Source organism: Diachasma alloeum, unplaced genomic scaffold, assembly GCF_001412515.2.
Source record: "Diachasma alloeum isolate Michigan unplaced genomic scaffold, Dall2.0 Dall_scaffold_00382, whole genome shotgun sequence".
Lineage (NCBI taxonomy): Eukaryota > Metazoa > Arthropoda > Insecta > Hymenoptera > Braconidae > Diachasma > Diachasma alloeum.
Genome location: NW_021680521.1, coordinates 350,017 through 373,901, shown reverse-complemented (window position 1 = coordinate 373,901; position 23,885 = coordinate 350,017). Strand labels below are relative to the sequence as shown.

The 23,885-nt window shown below is 39.1% G+C and overlaps 1 protein-coding gene across 17 annotated transcripts in view; it reads right to left on the bottom strand.

The window, feature by feature from the left end:
- The window catches only part of LOC107041856, a 355,118-nt gene that overhangs the window by 37,110 nt on the left and 294,123 nt on the right, over positions 1-23,885 (bottom strand). The window contains exon 13 of one of the 17 annotated variants that reach the window (XM_015262637.1): positions 9,950-10,433. The exons of the other annotated variants lie outside the window; for them this stretch is intronic. Within the exon in view, the coding sequence (XP_015118123.1) occupies positions 10,362-10,433 (72 nt within the window). The 3' untranslated portion in view covers positions 9,950-10,361. Of the gene's footprint in view, positions 1-9,949; positions 10,434-23,885 lie in introns of those variants that run through there. 17 annotated transcript variants of the gene reach the window in all.

Below are 23,885 nucleotides of genomic sequence, written 5' to 3'. Positions count from 1 at the left end.
CCCGGAAACGAATGAGAGAGAGACACGGGCTTACAGGTGCCACGTGCCCTAATTCGATGGTCACATGACCTAATTTAATATAGATCATATGGTAATAAGGAGCTGTCCAGGACGTGGCGCCTCAGGTGTCCGAATTAACAACCCCCGGTCATCTGAGGTGAGCGCGTCAGGTGTGCGTGAGTGGGGAGAGAATGGATGAGCCTTGCGTGCGTTAGTGTGAGGAACCTGTCAGCTGACAGGATTTCCAACACGCTGACACATCAATATTTTATATGGATGAAATTTCAAAAAAAAAGTGGAGGATGCGATGCAACGTTGATTTGGTCAATTTTAAATCTTGAGCAGCTCTCCGAATGGACCAGTTGGGATTTGCCTTGAAATACTGTTCAACTTCATCGACGTTCTCCTCTGTTGCAGCAGAGAATGAGGGACCTGGAAGAGTAGCTCTACGATCATCCAAAGTGCCGTATTCCTCGAAATTTTCAATTATTCTAGAAAAAAAATATTATCATGACCAGAAACCAACGGGATTTCTACGAAAATTTGTAATGAGTTTTGTTGTGTCACACGATCAATATGAAAAAAAATTTATTCTAACCTCCTCAAAGTGGTTTCCCTAGTAACCCGTTTGGATCCAAATTTAGTACGAAACCCCCTAAAAGCTCCACAGTATTTTTCCCTCTTGAATAGCTCTCGATGAGATATCTTTTTTCTTGAAGTGTCAAATCACTCATTACTGCTAACAAACTAAGGCTCCTGCCACAGTTGGAATAAAACTGACGGGCCCCTAATAAACGTAACACAAACGTAGAGAGTCAAGGTTATTTTGGATGAGTCGGCAGATGAGTTTAGTTTTCACACATTCCTATGGGACACCCTGTATATACCAACCAACACAAACCGCGTCCCGACCCTAACCTCTCACTACACAACCCTTGATTAAACAGCGTCTAACACCCTTTCCACACTCCCTTCACACCCACTCCCAAAGACCCTTCCACACACACATTTCCCTCCCTCAAATCCTGCCCTTACCTCCCTCACAAAACCCTTTCAGCACCTCAAATCGCTGAAATTTTCTATATCCTCTATACACGCGTCTGCACTCCTATAAACTGGAAACGGAAGCCAATTTTAAAAATATTGACAATTTCAAAAATATTTAAAATTTCGAACATTTTAAAAATTTTGAAAACGGAAAATTTGATAAATTTTCCAAATTTTGAAAATTTTAAAATTTTTAGAGATTTCACAATTTGTCAAAATTTTAGAATTTCGAAAATTTGGAAAATTTCTAACTTCGACAAATTGAAAGAAAATAAGAACCCCCTGAAAACTTTTTCAGTAAAAATTCGCTGTCTTCCTTAGTTTCGAAGATATTAATCCCCAGCGATAACAGCATGAATACATGAAACACCCCTCATTGCCAAACCCCCCTCTTTGCAATCTACCCCCTGCCGAATATCACTACCCTCCTTTTTGCGAAACTCCCCCCAAAATACTGTACATCTTAGAATATATTTTTTCTAAAACTTAGTAGATTTTGGTTTCAAATTAATTCCAATTTTGATCATTAATTTTGAACGATTTTTTTCTAAAACTTAGAGAAAAGTTTCTAGATTTCGGGAAACGACGACTTCTGAAATTTGGAAACTTTTGTCTAAAGTTAATCCATCTTTTCTCTCTGTGTGATTCAACCATTAACTGAAATTTGAAATTATCCAATTCAGTCGTTAATCAGTAATATTATTTTTCAATTATTGATTGTTCGTTCAACTATTAATCAAAATGTTGAATTATTCAATTTCTCGAGTAATCGTCAATGAAACCGATCAATTACCCTATTGCACAGCTATAGATAAATTACAAATATTGATTTCCAAGTTACTGAATCCCCGAAAATCGAAACCGGAAATTTAATGATATCTACACCTTTCATGACCTTTGAAAGCTTTCTATGCAGCTTTTAGAATGATGTTCGCACGTGTGCACGCGTATGTGTCCATGTGTGAGGAAAAGTTTTCGTGTAATCACGGGGTTGTTACATCAGAAGACGTATCGCTTTTTTAAATAAAAAATAGATATTAAATAATGAAAATGATGAGATGATAATAAAAGACAACGGTTTAGTTATTAAAAAAAAACCTATTAACCGAAATTAAATTTCCTATCGGGCAGATCCGAACCTACAACCTACGGAGTCGCAACCTAATGTATGACCACGCAGCTATCGCACGTGATTCATAGTAGGAGCAATCCGTATCGCCTATACAAAATATTCAAATCGATTTGTAATCCACTTAGAATTAATGACCATAGCCGACTCAACAGTTAATGAAGAATTTTTCACAGGGTTGAGAAAGGAGTTTTCATAGGGTTGAGAAAGTTTGAGGGGAGGGGGAGGCGTGCTGAAACTTGAAAGTCCAGGGTCGCTGAAGGATATTTAAAATAGTAAAGAACGTATGAAAGTCAATCCATTGTACTCCGTGTTATTCACAACATTTGTACTACAACTGCACTTTTTGAGTGATTTGAAAATTGAAATTTTGATTTTGTCGAGGTTTTTCATATGGTTTTGTTATCATTGAAAAGATGGAAAAAAATGTTTTCCCTTTTTTGTCAGTATTGCAATGCTCACTACATGAATTTTTCCGTTTTTTATTTTTCAACAAAATTCATTGTTTCGGTAGAAGTAAATAGTTTTTAGTCTTTATTATGTATTTCCGATGGAGATTCCCCGTTCTTTCGATCGGGCATAGTTTCAATTAGCTCACTCCATTAGAATTGGCTTAAAATTGCTAAGAAGGATGAAAAACGGGCATTGTAGTTCTTTCCTCCACCTTGATGGTGGATTTCTTTTATTTCTGACTCAAAGTGATTTTTTTCATGCAGCATATTTTAAAAAACTCAGAATGGGTTCTCGCTGCGTTCTATTCAAAAAAGGATTTTTTCATAGTTCTGTTTTAGAAAATTCCTTCAATTTTTCAGTATTTCTGAAATTTGGGGATAAAAATTGAAAAAAGGGAAAAATTGGAAAAAATTTCAAAAAGCAGAATTCGGAAAAAATGTGTTTGAATAAACTGATGTGACAACTCACTCTGATGTTTTAAAATGTTGCGTAAAAACGGTCACTTTGAGGAAGAAAATAAAAAAATCCTCAATCTAAATGGGGGAAGGGGGTACATTGCGTAATTTTCAACTTTTTCAGCTATTTTGACCATTGACCATGTGCTGTAGAAAGAACGGAAAAATTCCGTTGAAAATATTTAAATAATAATAAAAAGGCACAGTACTAGAGTAGAGAACCGAGAATGCCTCGAAATAAGAAAGAACCTGTTTTGATAATGATGTGACGAGGCCAACTCCTCGTTCACTTAAATTACGAGTAGTCCAATTAGAACGTAAAACAACAAGAATTTTCCATTATAATCCCGGGTCCTAAACAGAACACTATTCAACCAGACGGATAATAAACGTGTGGGATTGTTTTCCCTTCCTCCCTTCGTAGCATGAAATCTCACCAAACTGTACAAATACTGTGAAGGATACATCTGAAAATCGGAGAATACCGCTGATCATCGTCGCCGGGAGATGACCTGGAGGACTTCATCCAACCAGAAGATAATCTAAATATCCGCTCGTCTGTGGGGAAAGATCCGTAACATAAATGTAATAGTTCCGAGAGTCAATTATTTAATAACTTACCAGCATATTGAATGAAGCACCATAAATATCATTCAGTACCGAGATAGTTATTTTCATCAGAAGGTCCACAAAGTATTTTCTGACGAATGTGGCTTTGTAGGCCGAGCCGAAGGCGAGGACTATAATCACATTCGTCAGAAAATACTTTTGGACCGTGTGATGAATGCAATTTTTCATCAGAAGGCCCGTAAACCGCGATCAAACCGAGCGAAGCGAGGTTAGAATCGCGGTTTACCGGGTCTTCTCACGAAAAGAAGTTATTATTTGCACTCGAATGCATATCCTAAAGAAGAAAGACGTAGAAATATTGAGATGGTGTCACGCCAAAAGAATGTTGTTGGGGCTACCTTGGCACGTGATCCATGTAGATCGTGTTTAATATCCGTTCCTCAGTTTGCCTTCATTTCTGTGCTCTAATCTTCTTGTAAGATGTTGTTGAGTCTTTAGGAATGAACATAAACCATCAACAAATACTTTAACTTATAATTTATTATTGAAGATTTTCACCTGTGAGTGCTATGTCACGAAAAACATTGGGTCTATAACCAACGAGGTTATGGCTCGCATGAAATCTGTCCTATTTCTCGATGATGTCGATAACCACAGATTCAAACGATTTTAACTCCTCAAGTGACACATATGGCTCAGTAAAGAAATTAACTGACTCGATCACTCTTATAACGAGATTTTCTCCTTACAGGTTGACATCCCCTCAAATAGGGATATGAACTATCGAACTTATTAAGAGAAACAGGAAGAGACATCTAGAGGTGGCTGAAGGAGCCGGGACTAGATGAGAAAAGTCACAGACCGATGAACGACTGAAGGCATAGCGGTTTTGGGTGACACCGCGACCCCTGGAAGTCTGGAGGACGTTACTAGACTTTCGCTATTTTAGAACTCGCCCAGCTCTGTTTAGGGAAAAATGACCCGACGTACAGGGGTTCCAACTGGGCGACTCTAAAGGCTGTCGGGGCAGACTAGGTACCAACGTAACCAGGTGAAAGGACTGGTACCTCCGGGATCCCATCGTGTTGATTGGTCGGGATAGAGTGACGGAATGACCTATCGTTGGCGAGATATCCAGACTAGAAGGCAAGGCCTTGGTAAGATTCCGAGGTAGTCGAACGCGGGCGCTCAAGGGGAGAGGTGAAAAGGATCTCTTCGGAGTATATTGTGGTGTTCGCTTGAAATATGGTCAGTGACAGAGGGGGTAGCCCAGTGTTGCCAGGTGCATAAATGTTGGTAGGGAACGTAGGGGAATGCTCCTGCATTCCCCGCATGGAAAAAGGAGTTTGTGACGATCTTCGACTAATCAATAATTTTCCCTATAACTGGTCGTTAGGCTTAAGGCCATGCAACGTGGAGTTCACTCTAGGCGCCAGCCTATTTTTATCGTTTTATTTTGAACAAATAAGCAAAGTCAAAAAAATACTGGAATTACTCAATTTTACCAACCAAAAACTGTGCTCAACCCGGAACTCTCAATAAGAAGAAGGAGAGAGATCGATACCCTCTACGGATTCTCAGAAATGCAAGAAATAAATATCACACAAAATTTATACCCTAAAGAACCAATTATATTGTACAGAAAATATAATTAAATAATTAAATCAAATTTGAAACCAAGAATAATATAAGAATAATATAATAATTTTAAGTAAAATTCTAAGCATTAAACTGAACCAATCTGTCCAATTCAACGGTAATATGGATATTATTTTACAGTGTGAGGAAAAAATCTCACTTTCCTCACTCTCTCAAAATACAAAGATGAATTTTAATTCTGAGCTGGATCACAGGATCCGGAAATTGACTTAAATAGATTGTCTCAGCTTTACATAGATCAAGATCTTCACAACAAATTACGTCTCAATTCTAAATCAATCAATCTCGTTATCTTGAATTGCGTTTCGATTCCTCAACAATAATAAATCAATTCATCTTAACTTCTCAAACGACCAGGAATAAACAAATCTCATCTCAAGAATGAAAAAATAGAAATTATTGAGACTTCTGTCTTCTCAAGAATCATAAATCAAACTAAATTAATTCAAAACCAACTCTGAGTAGACTCGGGGACACAGCCCCGACGCTAAACCTAAAAAAATTACTCAAAACACGACTTATCCCGACTCATCCAGTCTAGGGCTCCGGAATCCAGTCCAGCTGCTCCAGACCTTCCAGAAAATCGACTCCAGTCCTCAACTATTCGACAATGATTTTGCTCGACTCGAACTGCTGCGCAGTTTTCTCTACTCAACGAATTTAACTGCTACGCAGTTTTCTCTACTCGACAAATTTTACTTGCTACGCAGTTTTCTACACTCGACAAATTTTACTGCCGCGCAGTATTCTCTATTCGACTCAACTGAGCTCCATCCTGAAGCTAGTCTCGGGGTGAACTGAACCGACGCAGTCCACTCGCCAAATTCATGCCCATTGGGAGGATTATACACCTATTGCAAATGATAAATATTGTAACGCGCGCGCCTCTAGCGGAGAAAAATTACATTACCGAGTTTTGAGGTCTATGGTCGAGGACCAGCTGTTGTTTGTTTTTCACTCCCGGGGGTTCATGGTTAATTTTCAAAGCAACGCCTAATCAATTATTCATCAACAAAGATGGTTACTGTGACCATTTCTTGTAGTTTCCAGAGCATTGCGATTGACTTTTTCTGCAAGACTACTTTATCAAAAGGTAATTTGTGTCATAACCTCTTCGTTGAATAAAAGAAATCTGTAATTATATTTTCACTGCAAATTTCTAGTTCTAATGAAGAGAACGAATTGTCAAATGAACTGTTAGTTTTCAACAATTGTTTTTCTCAACTTCAATTCAGGTGAGCGGCTCTTTAAGAGTCACCATGTTCGCGATGTCAAGGAGGAAATGCATGGGAAAAGTCGTACAGTTTATGGTAATATTATCTCAAGTGAAAATTAATAAGCCTGATTATCAGGTAACACTGAAGGTAAGCATCATCAAATAGAGGTAGTAATTGAAATGAAATTAAAATAAAAAGGTTCCATTAGTTAAACGAAGGTCGTTCGATTCTGAAGACCCACGGCACGTGTCTCGCGTGGACGTCATGTCAAGGATGCAAGCATGTTGCAGCTGTGGTCGTTTTTGTCAACGAGGAGAGCACTACCTCTAAAACTGATCTTCTTCTCAATTGGAATAAACCCAGTGCAGCACAACGAGATAAATACAAGAAAGGCTGGAAAATTGGTGATCTTTTCAAGCAAAAGAATTTTAGTTTTGAGGATGTTAAAAATGTACCACAAGAATATTATTCGATCAATAGTACCTTCATCAAATATTTAAATACAGAAAAAAGTCTTGAAGAATCGAATGCTGAAGGAGCCCTGGAAAAGGAAAAACAAAAACGAGAATTGCTTAACTTATGTGAAATTCTTTATCAAAGTCAATTCGATCACACTTATCACTGTTATGAACCCGTTGAAAGCGACGAGGGAAAAATTAAACTCGAAAAAATATCCTGTCCTGTAGAGTATCAAACAGCTTATGAGGCAGTGAAAATAATAAAAGACGATTGGAGTAGAATTATCACAGAATCGCAGAATCAATCATTCTGTTCCCAATGGCATCCCGAACGATACAAAAGGATAACTTCATCATCACGAGCCCATCGCATTAAAACAAGAAAAGGCCATTTCGAGAGTCTTGTCAAATAATTTAAAAATCAAAAATTTCAGGGGAAAATGACAAAAACAATGGAGTATGGCATTCGAATGGAATGAGAAGCTCGTCAGTTTTTCGTTTCACAGTCAGGTTTAAATGTGTATACAGCAGGTCTTGTTATAAAAATGGATCAACCATATCTCGCTGCAAGTCCTGATGGAATCATCATTGATAATCAAGCGCTCCTAGAAATTGAATGTCCCGAGATATGTGAAAAATCAAATATCCTTGACAAAAAAGGAAAAACATTTAAAGTTCCTTATCTTTTGATTGGTGTTGACGTTGAAGTTACACTGAAAGAATCTCATGGTTTTTATCTCATGGTTATTATCTCATGGTTAATTCAATTTGCTATGAAGGTTACAGGTTTGGAGAAATGTCACTTTTTCGTATACAGTGAGTGCGATTCTGTACATTTCATTGTGAGTAGAAACGATCTATTTTTAACTGAATACATTCCAAAAATGGAAAGTTTTTATTTTCACCAATTCCTGCCTCTCTTCAAGTAATTCTGTTTGCATGAGAGTCTGCTTGTGTTAAACATGAAGTTTACCCCCCCCCCCCTTGAATGTCTCAGTGTTGTCTTACGTTCATTCGTTGTCACAAGTATTTATTAGGTTTAGGTAAAATGCATAAATAAAGACTATGATCGAATAATTTAATTTTGTAATCATTTTTATTCCATAAAAATTCCTTCCATTATATTTTCATGAATCCTTAATCAATGGGGGCAGACTACTTGCGATAATACAAGAAATACACATTATTCTATTTATTGGTAAGGTAATAAATCGATGGGGATATGGTCTAATATGTGAAAAAGCTTAATACGTTGGATACTCCGTTCTACATGGATTCGTACCGAAGCTATGTTGTATCCCTCCTCAACCTCGTGGTCCGTAAATTGAGGATTAAATGCAAATGGAGGAATCGTCAAGATCGCATCGCGTTTCAATAATTCTGAACGAATTTGTGGGAAACCTTTGTCAGCTAAAACCTCATCCCCCGACTCGACCAACTCCAAAAATCCAGAATCATTGCAAATGAAAGAATCAGTTGTTCTTCCTCCGTAAGCTTCAGATACTTTTATGATCAATCCGTCAGGAAAAATAACAATTAAAAATTTTACTGTGAATTTACCTTTATATTTGGACTATATTAGCTCTCGTTGTTCAACCATAGGTGAAGTATCGACTGATATTTCTGTACAATCGATTATGCATCGGCAGTTAGGATAATTGTGGAATGATTTTCAAAGATTCTTCTTCACATTAGCTTTTGATGGCCAAAAAATCCAGGTTCTAGTAGCAGCTGTTGAAATTCCTAGTAGTGAAGAACAAGCTCGAGATGCGGTGGTAGCATGGACATGAAACAAACACCCTAATGCATAGAAAGTGATACCCAATTTCAACTTCATCAAAAACAATAATAATCGATTTTCTTTTCCTAGTTTTCGGTAAACAGTGGGGTGGTCATCATCGACCGTCTGCTCGTCAATGCATTTCAATAACACATGAAAGAATTTACGAGTAACACCGGCTAGTTGACGCATAGATGTATCTGTTTCAATGCCTTGAAATCTAATGAATCCTGGATTGTATGCTTCGTCTTGACTACAACCCAGATCTTGAGTTTCCTTCACAGGTTGATCCACAACAATAATTTTCATCCGTAGAAGAGGAGCAGTATGTATTTGAGTCTAAATAGAAATATCTTGTTGCTCGCGAGCACAGTACATAAAACTCGGTGGGGTGGTCTCTATTTCAGTGAATGATTCCGTTTGGATAGACACAGTTTTCATTTCCAATCGTTGGACACCCACATCTGTATCCTCTGTAAAGCATAATAGTCGGTGCAATGCCCAATGACAAATCATTGACGTCTATTAACAACTTTTGTTATTCATAGAAAGCAATGTTTACCCTTACGATATTCCAAATGATGGGACGAGCTGGATCTTCCACCTATTAGATTTCGTTCTGCTAATTTAACTGCCCTCTGAGTTTTAGGGGGTCTCGGGTCATAAACTTCAGAAAAAACAGTGGGAATATACGCTAACTCATACATTTTATTCGATATTTCCCCCCCTTCGAAGTGCTCAATGCAAATTCGTGCTTTTGGTCCTGGAATCCAAAGTTGGCCATCCGGATTCTGTCAAATGATTTCGACATTTAGAATCGTACGAAGGAGAATGAAATGTCTAAATGATGAATATAGTTAAAAAAACCATTAATGTACAATTGACACAGTCATTAGAGTATTGAGAAGCTACATCCATGACATGAATAACTGAGGAGTTCACGTACCTCCGATTAACGGCTGTAATCCATTCATTCTCCCTTTCTATTTCCCATTTTCTCCCTGGAAATCGGTGAAAACTTGACTCTGGATTCCTCGATTCACTGATATTGCACCCAATAACACAATACACTCTCTTCGAACTCTCTATTTTATCAATTATTTCGCCAATAAACAATGATAAACAATGCTTCAACACAAACAAATTCGATTTAAATAATTTATTCAATTTGTAGGTTATGTTTACATCTTACATACACGGCGCTGTAGCACTTAAGTTCGAGTTTAGATAGTCGGATTTGTACTTTTTCACTGCTAGATGGCGCGCAGAACCGTTTACAATAGGGGAATCCCGCCTCCGAGGCCCTGTGTCTATTCAAATTCGTGACTAAAGGGCCCTGGACTGGATTGATTCGTTACAATTTGTAATTCGATTAAAACCGAAATTATCAATATTTGTATGTATCTAAATTTCAAATATTGTTGATTTCATCCCACGATGATTCGATTTTCTGGGGATGATGTCCCAGGTCTATCCAGAGTTTCTTGATCTCGCAGTTCCCTGTCCCTTCCGGAAGTCGATCACACCCCGCCTCCCGCTAGCTTTTCTCCTCGACTAGTAGGACAGGTTTGGCTCTAGGTATTGGATGAGTCTCTAACGTGGCCCCAAGTGATTTTTCTCAGGGCCGTCCTCATTTTCATCATCGGACCCTTCCTCAACTGTCTTCTCCTCAATCCAAATTCGAATATAATTAGGGGAGACCAAGGCAAAATGGGACATCCGGGCAAAACGGAACGCGGGGGCAAAATGGGCCGTGGGGTAAAATGGGACACTAGCGACAAACTATTTTCAACTGATTTCCAGTCACTTTTCTTTCTTCCCAAAAATTGTTGGAAACGGTCCGAGGCGTTTTTTCTTGGAATTTTCATCATTTTTTTTTAATTTTTTGTTTTTTTTTTTTCAAATTTTGCAATAATATGGTATCTAACTTTATTTCATCATTTTTTCCATTCTGGCTGTGAATTCGCACTCTACGAATGACAGATTGAGGTTAGATTATACCCTTTAGCCCATAAAAATACGTCACGGGGTAAATGAATGTGAGATAGTTATATATGTATATGCGTACCACTTAACTACAGCCATATGCAATCCATGGCGCACGCGCGCCCCTCCATCAAGTGATGAGGGCGCGTACTGAATTCCAAATTAATTGGGGTGAATATTAAAACAATGGATTTTAGTGAATTTCTATCAATTGCTCCACGGTCAGTGTCTTTCCGACATTCTCATGGAATATGTATGCATTTTCTTGTGACATTTAATCATGCTGATTGCTTTATTTGTTGTCAAAACTCAGGTATGTATCATCATTTCTTTGGGAATTCATCACTCCTTTCGGTAAATGAGCTCTAGAAATTAAAACATTTTTTCATCCCAAGTTGAGACAATGGTTCACAAATATTCGAGGACAACCAGCCGTCAATCATGAAATCGTGACTCAATGAAGGCAGCCATCAGGGGTGTGGAGATAAATGGATTGAGTTATCGGGAAGCTGAGAAGAAATATGGAATTCCAAAATCAAGTTTATGCAGGCGAATCCAAGCGTATCGCAAGTATGGTTCAATTGAAAAAGCAACAAGGAAAGGTAAATAGTGAAATACATCTCATTTCCATCGTTTTGGCCTCCGAAAACACTTGACCATTTTTCGCCATCGAATCCTCCATCATTATTTCCATAAAAGTGGACATTTTACTCAACTCCTCTATTGGGAAGGGATTAATCAAGGGCTAATTCTATACTAATTTTAGTTGGATTATCAAGAAATGCAGAGTCGTCTACCCCAAAAATCCCTGATAATTAAGACATTTTTTTCCAACATTTTCTTTGAATAATGTACGTTTTCTGTATTTTTCTTTTCGTTTCAACTCGTATACGAATGACTCCAGGAAAAAATGTTGCAAAACCTTTTCAGTAAATTATAAATTAAAACATTTTTCTATGAATCTCTTCGTTGGTGAGATATTTATAAAATGATTCGCAAAAAAATGTCAATCTATACTTGTAAAAATTAATAAAAATACAATTCGTTGGTTTCAACCTATCTCGTACGATTCTCGTTTCGTCTTGTAGTAGTCTCACAAGGAAATATGGGAAAATTTTTTGTGTAACTAACAAAATTTTCTGCGAGAAAAATTTTCCCATATCTTCTTTTGAAATGACTCCTCAATCTGCTAATTGAACATTTGACAAGGAAAAAAACAATATTCGTCTTTCCTTCCAGGATTGGGGAGTTCCAAACCAGTTTTCACTGAAGCCTAAGAAAAACAGTTGACCAGTCATCTGCTCTACATGCAAGATGGACAATATGGAGTAATCCCTGTCGAGATGAGGAAATTGGCATACAAATTGGCTGAAGCAAATTCCATTGAGCATCCATTCAACAGGACTGGAGAGTGCTGGTCCAGCTTGGATGAAGGAATATTTAGGGCGGGCAAAAGTGCTATTGATTTGAAAACCTCAGCCAACATCAGCTGCTCGAGCTAAAGCCTGCAGTTTCCAAGCAGTGGGAATTGTTTTGACAGACTTGAAGAAATTACGGCTGTCTATAATTTTCCTCCACATCGAATTTGGAACGTCGATGAGGTGGGAATGTTGACCGTCCACAAAAACCAGCCGAAGATAATTGCCAGAAAAGGGCAGAAGCAAGTGGGAACTTTTTCTTCTGGAGGCCAGCTGGTTATCGTGGAGATGTGCGTATTCGCCGTGGGGGATGTGATGCCCCCCGATGTTCATCTATTCTGGCACGAATCAAACGATACCCAAGAAATTTACGGTTGGGACTCCTAAAGGCAGTACGTTTGTCAAAACACCAAAAGGTTGGATTGACAAAACAACATTTTTCATTTGGATTAAAAAATTTGTAGCTTTCACAGGGGCATCCATCGAAAATCCAGAGGGACTGGTATGCGATGGGCATCCGTCCCACAAATACAATCTGATGGGACTGGAATATGCTGCTGCCAATGGCGGTATTTTTATTACCCGTCCACCCCATTGCACTCACCGTACGCAACCCCTGGATGTCACTTGTATGCGTCCATTACCAGTAGCGTATGGTACTGCAGTGACTACCTGGCTGAGATCAAATACCCCCAGGATAGTGACTCACCAGCAGTTTGCCGAATTATTTGGGGAGGCTCTTCGCGAGATACCCATTTCTCATTATGCCATAACTGGCTTCCAAAGAACAGGAATCTACCCAATGAATAGAAACGCCTTCAAGGATAGTGATTTTGCTCCAACTGGGCCATCTGATACGAATCCTGAAAACTCACGTTCAAGCGAGGAGAAGGGACCACCGTGCCTGGAGGGGAATCGTCATAGCTCCGAGGGAGCCCAGGACAGTGATGGAGCAGAGCGTGATCCTCCTGCACCTATTCCATACTGGCAAAATGAGTTCCTTTGGAAGGACGTTGGAACTTCATCTGCTAGATCTCATCAAGTCTCCAATTATTTATCCTCTGGTGACTTCTTATCGCCAGTAAAATTGAGACGTCGACGAGTCTACTGTCTTTCGTCATCCGACGAAGACGCTCTTGATCCTGGAAAGAACAATGATAGAGCTGAATCTGATCACCTGAGAAACGATGAAACTCTCCATGGAGTTAATGATTACATTGATGTGGAGGAAAGATTGTCCCAAACCATGAGGCAACTGTATTTCCAATCCCTCCCCCCCCCCATCTCCATAGGCATCGGACCGTGAAGAGTTTCCACCCTTCTTATCTGCTCAGCTATCAGACCCTGAAGAGTTCTCATCCTTCTCGTCTCCTCAGCTATCAGCCCCGGAAGGCGTCCCACCCTTCTCATCTCCTGAGCCATCGAATCCTGAAGAGCTCATACCCTTCTCGTCCCCTCAGCTGTCGGGCCCTGAAGAATTCCCATCCTTCTCGTCTCTTCAGCTATCAGTTCCTGAAGACGTCCCACCCCTCTCATCTCCTCAGCCATCAACCTCTGAAGATCTCCCACCATTCCTATCCCCTCAGCCGGAGAATCATGACGATCAGAGTTTTCCTCAAAATTCACCAGAATCTTCTGGAAAATGACGCAGACAAGTCGTGCTCGTCGCAGATGAGCCTTTTCCAAAGAGGATTAAAATTGTCTCTCATGTTGAGAAGAATGCGAATAAAATTCTATCGAGCACCCCACATGGGTGCTTGAATTCTCAGGAATGATGGACAGTCACCAATTATCTGGACTCCAGAATTCGAGGACAGATTAGTAAAGACCCTCAAATCCCTAGTTCTTCTTCAACCCCATCACCTACAGCTGCGCAATGCGAGCTTGACGATCTGCCCTTAGCAGACAGGATGAAGGGCACGATAGGAACAGTACAGATCCCAAGCAGGACAGCTCCAGAGAATTCGTTTCCTAGGCTAGATTCACTCTTCATCGTACAGCCAGAAAATCTATTATCATTACGGCATGTGCGGATCCCAACATTTCGTCGAAGACGTCGTGGAAGAGGACAAGCAGAAATACTTACAAGGCCAGGCTGGACGAATCAGTTGATTGAAAAGGAAGAGAAAAAGAAGAATCCCAGACCCAGGGGCAGGCCGAGAGGCAGTAGGAAGAGGACTTGATAAAAAATACTGAAGGAAATATAAATATGTTTTGTTAGTTGAGTGCAATAAAATAGTGGGAAAACTTCGAAAATGCTCAAAAATAGTTCACTACAGTCGTTTCTTTTCCCTTATCTCCCATTAAACCGCTTGATCAATTTGGATCCCGTCTCGTTTGACCCGCCTTCCGTTTTGCCCCGTGTTCCATTTTACCCGTGTCCCACACTGAGAGAAAAAATTATTCCTGCCAAGGATTGATATTCTCGTCAGAAGATAATATTTTTTCAGAACGAATTTTTCCAGGACAGTCATTTTCAGAGAATCTAAGTCTATCCTCAAAAATTACAGTGATATTGAACAATCTGATTATTATGCTACATATGACCTTGACAAAATGTTCTCCGATATCGTCCGGATTTTACAAATTAGCGATTTTCTCAGGTAAAGAAAATTGGAATAATTCCAAATGTTAATAATTATTATTGGAGTTTCTTCGAGGTTATATGCAGAAGAATATTCTTATAGATCACCGTAATTCTCACGCTTGGAACTGATTTCGGAGCACCTGGAAATGACTGGCCTGGAGAAACACGTTCCAAAAGAGATATTTTCTTCTACTAAGAGTATGAAAAAGATATCACCAATAACATTTTCTTGGAAGGAATAAATTTTTTTCTCAGTGCATATTGCCCCCGCGTTCCGTTTTGACCGTATGTCCCATTTTGCCCAGGTCTCCCCTAATAATAATAATTTTTGCTTCTGAATGGAAGCTTTGTAATCGTCCGATTTTCACATTCTCTAATTTTCATTGGAAATGATGTAGAATGGTCTGAAACGTAAAAATACGAAGTTTGGCGACCAAGTCTGTATGTGAATATGTCCACCGCCACCTTCCCGATGGTTAATTTTTAGAAAATTGAGTAATTAAGTGGCTAGAATAATTCAAAACAATTTGAAATTTTGTCAGATTATAGGTTTTAATGAGGAATAACTCTGTGCATAATTTCAGCCCGATCGGTGAAGTAGTTTTTGAGATAGAGCGATTCGTTTTTAAATCGTTTTTCACGAGTCTCTTTAAAATTATTAGACCGATTAAGATTTTTTTTCTTTCATAATATTGGTCACGATGTCCTCTACCTAGATCAACAAAAACATATATACCTGTTCATACAAAGTGTTCGAGATATTCCCCTTTTTCTGTTTTTTCATTAAAATCCTTGTACGCGCGCTGACATGTGCAAAAATCAAGATATCTACTTGAAATTCGGAAAGAATCTTCGTCTCATGATAACAAAGGTTCGTGTTGAAGACGGGCTCAAACGCACCAGTAGTTTCGGAGATATTCAACTTGTTTTAAAAATTTATTATGTTGAATATCTTTGAAACTTTGCAACCGATTCCACTTTTTTTTCAAAATATTCGTCTATATGGGTGATTCTCTACAAATTGTGATTTTTCAACTTGCATATTTTTCACAATCTGAATATGTGTGCAGAGTAATTCTTTTACATTTCTATGTCATAATGGTCCAGAAGTATAGTCCTAGCACCACTCTACTACACCTTCCAAAGATTTAGAATAATAGAGTGTTACCGATTTTTTACTGCCACGGTAGTGACCAAACTTGACAAGTCTTCGTATTTCAATCACGAAATTTAATTTTTAGATAATAGCATAAGTTTATTGATTTATTTAATATCTTTCGAGTATTATATATTCATTTGCGGGGATCACTTTGGTTTTTTTTTTCAACAATCAATTCTGCCACAGTACATTTGTATTCAGCAGTTGTTGATGACCCACCTGGGTGTTACTCTGAGTTTGCATCATTTAAACACATAAAAGATTTTTCTAAATACCGTTGTGATGATACAACTTCACTCCCACACATTTATGTATGATATAACACGGTTGTGACATCCTGTGTTAAAACCTAATCACACTTCGTGCCAGCTATGAATTCAAAGTTCTCTGAAGATGATAAGTTTCAGGCAATGGAATGTTACTTTTTTAATGAAAAAAATTAGCGAAGAAATTACTCAACATGTAATAAACATGAAACCACGGTAGTGACAGAATAATTTGTGACTTATGTTTTTCATCTCTCGAGTAGTCTTTCTTCGATGTGCACATGTGTCTAGTTAATTTTTACTGGTGTAAATACTGGGCCTTACCCCTTCTTTACAGACTTTTGGTGCGTGCGTCATGCACAAACATCGGAAATGGTGTGACCACAGTTGACTTCAAATTTTTTTAAATAGTGCTATAATTGTGGGACACCCTTTTTGATCATCCTGCTGTGGGTAACACTGTTATTCCTCTGAAAATAGCTCATGAAAGTATACTTAGTCACATCCCCTTTATCTATGTTCAGAAAATTTTTTTTGAGCTGCTTATTTACTCGGTTTCATTGACAAAATCTCGAATTTCATAAAAAGGACATGCCACGGTAGTGACATTTAGGCTGGTTTTAGCTCTCTAAAGCTAAGTAAACTGTCAGGGAATGGCATCTATTTTATGGAAACGGTGAAATGTTATAGTGTCTCCCGACATCCGGAGAAATTTGATTATTAGTTCATCATTTTGAGATCGGAAAAGTTGAAGGACGAGAAAATAACAATTTGTAGATAATCACCCATATGTCCTCTACCGAAATCAATTACAACATCTATACCTGCTCACACAATGTGTTCGACATATTCCTCTTTTTCTGTTTTTGCTTCCGAATGGAAGCATTGTAATCGACCAAATTTAAGTTTTCGATTTTTTGTGTCATATCAACCCCTTATGATCCAAAAAGTCCGAAAATGCAATTTTTAGACCGCGTCCGTACGTGTGTACGTATGTATGTACGTATGTAACAAACTTTTTCTTTAATTATTCGCCAGTTCAACAATGGAATTCAATATTTTTTTTCTTCTCAAATGTAGGTCTTACTGAGCCCCATCTACTGCTATTAATTGAAATTGAATCCATTAACGCATTTTTTAAATTTTCGATTCTTTTCAAAAATCGGTTATTTTACGATAACTAAAAAAAATGTTTCAAATTCATTAAATAACGGCTTAAAAAATTTGTTGAGATGCCCTGTCGACCGAGTTCGAACATAAAGACGATAGCGGTAATCGCTGCTGTGATTTTTGTGAAAATTTGCAAAATTTTTTTGTTTTTTTTGAAAATCAGAATTCCGCAGTTATCTTTGGATTCCTAGCCTCGAATGAATTGTATCATGGGTTGAAATGTTTGTATTGATGCCGTCAAGTGGAAGTTGAACGATGGTTACGATAACTGCCTCCATTGATTTGATTTTTTTATGATAATTTTCAGAAATTTCAAATTTTTCATCAGTTTCCCCGAAAATTGGCTTTTTCATGGTTTCTTCAAATGTGATGTTTCAAACTCAATCAATTATGAATAAATACATTTTTTTCAATGATATTCTGTTGAAATTTTGTTATGGTATAAATAGTATCACTCTTTCATTTGATTTATACAAGAATTAGAAAGAATTAGAAAAAAGCCAATTGCAATAGCTAGAAAATGATTCAATGAAAATATAAAAGCGAAATGAAAACATGAAATGTAGCTCATAAAATGGATGCTACAAAGGAACAATGAGAGCGATGAAAGAATAAGGAAAAATAAATAAATAAATAAATAAAAAGTTCTATAAGAGAAAATAATAATAAGAATAATAATAATTATAAAATTCAACTAAAGGAAAAATTTGACACAATTGATTGAAAAGAAGCTTATTCAATTTGATGGTATAAAGTAAAATATAAATCATATATGGAAGAAAAAAAAATGCAACATGACCATTCGGAAGCATATTGCTAATTTATTAGTAAAAAAAAGCTATACTATATACTATACATCGGCAATTTCCCACTTGTTTCATTAAAATCCTTGTACACGCGCTGTTCGGTTTTCCACCGAATAATTTCTCGGGCACATGCACATGTACACGCTTGCACACACACTAGTTTCGCTCACATGCTTGCATGGCTTTGCCCACAGCTGATCTGCTCTCTCACCTCAGATGACCAGTGGCCTCTCACCTCTAACACCTGAAGCGCCACTTGATGGACAGGTATCCAGTGAACGCCCCCATTTAAATTGGGGTACGTTTGGATCTTCGATGATTGACACTTGCCACCTTGCGGTCCATCAATCACTCTCATTTGCATTTCGGCCTTCGTACTGTGTACATATCGCCCTGTGATTTGCTATTATTCCGCTTTGAACTGCGTTACTTGTTATTGTGACCCGCGCTAATGTTTTCGACCATCTCAATTAATTAAGGCATTGTAAATATTGACTGATTTTCATTAAATTGACTGAGTTTGACTAACGTGCTTCGCGTTTGTTTTTTGACCCTTGGACTCCTCCCGTTAAGATCCATTTATATCTCGCCCATCGCTCGCTAATTCCACAGATCTCAGATCCGGAATCGAACACGCGACAACGTGTGCAAAAATCGAGATATCGACTTGAAATTTGGACAGAATCTCCCTCCCGTGATAGCAAAGGTTCGCATTGAAGATGGGCTAGGAATGTGACGTGAGAAAATAGTTTCTCCTGTGAATTGAAAAAGGGAATTGCTATTGATCCATTCAGAAGCTTACTATCAATGGAATTCGTGGAAATGAAAAATTAAAATACAAATAATACATAAAGTAATAGTCACATGCCTTCTGCAATATAGAAGCGGTCAACTGATTGTTTCTTGAGGTTATCCCAATGGTTCTTTCCTTGATTCTTGTCAAAGGAGAGGGAGTTTGAGCTCTCTCTGAGACTCAGATTTTAATAAATTAATTCCTCTACTCGAAATACAAGAAATCAAAGTACTTAACAATTGAATTGTCACAAGTTATTTCGGAACTCGAATTGACTCCTTTGTTGTTTCCGGCGTTATCCACCCTCGGCGGAACGATTCGGAAGCGTATGGGCCTGTGGGCCTAGAGTAGAGTAATCCCCCTGTCGTAAGGTGGGTAACGTAGTTTTACTTTGATAGGATCAACCTCTTAACATCCCAGACTCTGAGGAGTCCCAGCAAATGATTTGCAAATGACTTTGAAATTTTCACGAGTCGAAATACTCGGGAGGAGAAAGCATGCTGGAGGAGTCGAAAGATCCTCCAGAACTGATCTGAATTAAATTCACTAGAATAATTAGGCCATAAGGCCTAATACATGGCCTGAAGTAGGGGCTCATGACAATGTGATGGAAATACTCCTGGTGGACCTCGCCCACTCTACCATGTCACGCTGACGTTAGCTGGGCAATTCAATGGTCCAGCCACAAAAGGCCTCTGAGTAGACGAGATTGCCTCAGAGACCAGTTTCCATCGAACCTTTCGTAAAGGTTTCGCTGGCGCCCAATATATGAGCGATAGAGAAGGCTATATTGGGAAAAGTAGTTTGGATTTTTCCTGGGCGAACCACCCGCGACAATATCCTTACACTCTTCTTGCTGCCCACTAGACGGTAATAAAAAGCCTGAATTCAGACTCCCCACCTCTTCTCTCCCCAACATCTGATGATACCCAGCTGACTAAGCTCAACAACCTGAGCCATCAACAGAGTGTCAGCCCACGATCAACACCAACACAAGGCAAGCGTAAGCGCAAACAAGAAGAACTACTCTCTGGCAAAAACTCTTCATCTGCGTGCTCCAAGAAAAAAGTTAACAACGAAGTCAGAACACTGACAGCGTGATTGATGATTTTACTTCACTGAACAAACTGTCTGTACCACGCATGTTTAAGGTTTCGAATATTTACACGAAACGGATTGAAGATCTAGAGCGTAACCCAACAACACTACCAAATACTGATCTACTCCAAAAGGTCACCGAACTATCTAAAAGCCTGGAGATGCAAGAACGACATGCTAAGCGTAAGAACGTCATCATTCGCAGTGATCAGGGAGTTGCTCCCAACTTTAATAAGACTACAGAACGAATCGATGACTATCCGTGGGCTAGCTTTCAACTCAATTCACCCTGTGTTGAAGAGTCTCATCTTGTTAGAAAAGACCGGCAGCTCATCTGTGTCAGACTGAAGAACTTTGAAAATAAGTTGAAAATTCTGAAGAGCAAGAGACATATGTTAAAAGACAAACAATTGTTTACCGATGGAGACCATACGAAACAGGAAAGAGATATTCATTCAAAGCTGAGAGAACTTGTCACTGCAGAACGTCTGAAGAACAAGAATGTGCAACTGAACTTCGGCGAAATTTTTATTGATATATAATGTCCCGTGGACATGGGATTTTCACACTTGTGAATTTATTGAGCTCAGACCCACCCTCAACCGTAGACGTCGTTCTGGTCGCTCTCAAACTTTTTTAGAGAGCAATCAGACTTACTCAACCCATCCTCCCTTGGTACAAGAGAAAATGCAATACGAAGCCAGAACTTTTGCAATTTGGATTTTCTGATGACCTTTTGGAACCGGAAGGGCTTTTCAAACATGTCTCAACTCCCTTATTCTTCTAATTATGGACTCATCAGAGTCACTGAAACCCATTTGCTCTAGGACAGGAAGCATCTACCTGCCTCGCTCTCCAAGTTTCACCTAGTCACATCACCAGCGGTGAAGGTCAACTCAAGAAAAGGCAGAGGAAGCAGCGGGATCGCCCTGCTGGTGAACAAGCAACTCAGTGAGCCGCAAGTACTACATTCTTCAAAAAAATGGATTCTTGTTAAAATTACCGTAGATGATAAGATTTTTATTATTGGTACTTTCTATTTCATTCTCAAAGTGGATATTAAACCTGCGCTGGAGGTTCGACAAAGCAAATTAGACTTTTTTCTTGCCATATATCCTGACTCTTTATTAATTTTGGGGCGTGATTTCAATGCAGATATTTCCAATGATGATAGAATTCCTGATGAACTGCTGGAGAGCACTAATTTAGCAAAATTGAAAACAGGTTGTAGACTTGAATGATGTTCCAGAGGCACCATTTTGCAGAATTTTATGGATGGAATAGACTTATACTGCCTCAATGGCCGCTCTCACAGTGACTCGCTAAGAAAAATCACCTCTGCCTCCACCGCTACTAGTATTGATGATTTAATCTGGGGTAACGCCTTCCGCCTGCCTTTGAAATCCCAACCTCTCTGATCATTTCCCTATCACACTCGCTCTAGCTCTTTCATCAGGGGCCTGCGGAAAGATTGCCACCGCTGGACCAGTAACTTCTGTTCTTTCATGGAAAGTAGAGAGGGGGGAACGGTACACCCTGGAACTTCTCAATTCAAGGCGTTTGAACTTTGACTTTGATAAGTCAGCTGTTGAAGGATTATCCGAGAATTTTAAACTGACCCTCGTGGAGGCTGCCAAGAATGGTAATTTAGTTAGGAAATCTGGTGGTACACGCAATCTAGCAAACATAAGAATAAAGCTCGGTTTGACACTGACTGTAGAGTACTGAAAGAAACTGTTGCCCAGAGGCTTGAGGAGGTTAAAGCCTCAAATTTCTTGGGTTCGTTCGGACTAATCTGTGATGAATTGGAGAAAAATTTTTCGAATCTTGTTAAGGCGAAAGAAAGAGATTTTGCAGAGAACATGAGAAATTTCAACGACTTCCTGCCTTATATCTCACTAGAGGAATGGTACCAATTCTACCTTAGCATCACTCCACCCAGATGGCCCTTAGACCTGACTTTTCCGGATTTTTCAAACCCGATCCTCGACTCTCCCTTCAGCTTCCTGGAGATTACCCGCAACGTAATGAGCCTAAAAAATGGTAAGTCAGCTGGTCCGGACGAAATCGCAAACGAGTTTATTAAATATCTCCCGTCGAATTGCCTTCTCTACGTTGAGGTCCTTTTTAATGGAATTTTGGATAAAGAACGAGTTCCAGACTCATGGGGCGCCACTTTCCTTTCGATAACATACAAAAAAGGTGACAGCAAGACCATTTGAATTACAGAGGCATCGCGCTCTGCAATTGCTTCACAAAACTCTTCACGCAGATTCTGAGAAACAGATTGCAGTTCTGGGCCGAATCCGAAAATGTTCTTGATGAAAGCCCGGCCGGTTTCCGCCCTGAAATAAGGTGTATAGATTCGATCTGTATCCTCCAAGCTGAAACTCCGCTCCAGCTTCAACTGGGGTCGAGAAAAGTTTTCAGTGTTTTTGTATATTTTCGAAGAGCTTTTGACTCAGTACCCCACGAGAAGCTCTGACCGAAGCACCTTAATCTTGGGGTTACCCCAAACTCGTCAAAATCATTAAATCTTTGAACGAGTCAGCCACTTCCCAAGTTAAAGTAGAGGGTCATCTCACCAATCTAATTCTAGTTACTTCGAATATTCTGCAGAGTGAATCCCTTAGGCGTCCCCTCTTTATACTTTATCGGATCTTGAAAAATATCTGAGAAACTTAGGATTTAACGGAGTAAATATAGACGGCAGATCGGACGTTCTACTTCTTCTTTACGCAGATGACCTTGTCATCCTTGTTGATAGTGAGGTAGCTCTCGGAAACATCTTAATTGCGCTTGAATCCTACTGCTCAACCAACGGTCTTACTATAAACTCGGAAAAGACTAAAGTTACGATCTTTAAAGAAGGAGGACGAATGAGCTTCGTCTTGGAATTTAAATGAGCTGGGAAAAGTCTCTTCTTATACCTATCTAGGTATCCCAATCTCTAACTCGACTATTGGTCTTTTAGTCGCCAAGTTAGAGGTGGATAAAGCTAAATGAGCAGACAGGCTAACATTTAATCTGCTTGTTCGTACAAAATGTGATGCTTGGGCAGTTTGTTTGAAGCTCTACGAAACTCTCCACAACGACTCTCCTCTATGCTGCCCCCATCTGGGTAAAGGATTACACTGATTTTCTTGGAACTGCGCAACTTAAGGGACTTCTTCTCCCGAAAAGCACCTCCAGCCGCTCTCTGAGACTAGAGATAGATATGATCAAGGTTGAATATGCAATCTGGAAGAACACACTTGACTGTATTATTAAGATCCCGAAAATGCCGAGAGTTGGACTCCCGAAGATCTGCTTCAACCGAATAGTTCAACTTGCGCTAGATCCTAATCCTTTGAAAAACCCACTGAAAATGAAAAAAATTCAACTGGGCCATTCGTATCGAAGAGATTGTCGCACTGGTTGACGCTAATGAACTTTGAGGCAATTTCGACACTGAGATTTATATTAAAAACCACCCGGTGATGATAAACAGACTTAAACATATCCTTGTGGAGCAAGACCTGGAGGAATATACTGCCATAAGCCATGAAATCCCTCTACCCAAACCTGCTCTTGGAACTCCGTCTGCTTGTCTTTTAGAAAGATGTAAAATGACCTTCCTAAGAGTGGAGGTCCAGGTCAGGCTCGCTAAACCCCATAACTGTACATTTATCTTTGATCGCAGAATCTTCAAAATCGGTCACTACTCACTTTGTCCTTGCTGCCTCATTTATACTCCTGAAACCATCTAGCATGTCTTGCAACGTTGTCCTAGATACGAAAGAAAAGAGAGAGAAAGAGAGAGAAAGAGAGAGAGAGAGAGAGAGAGAGAGAGAG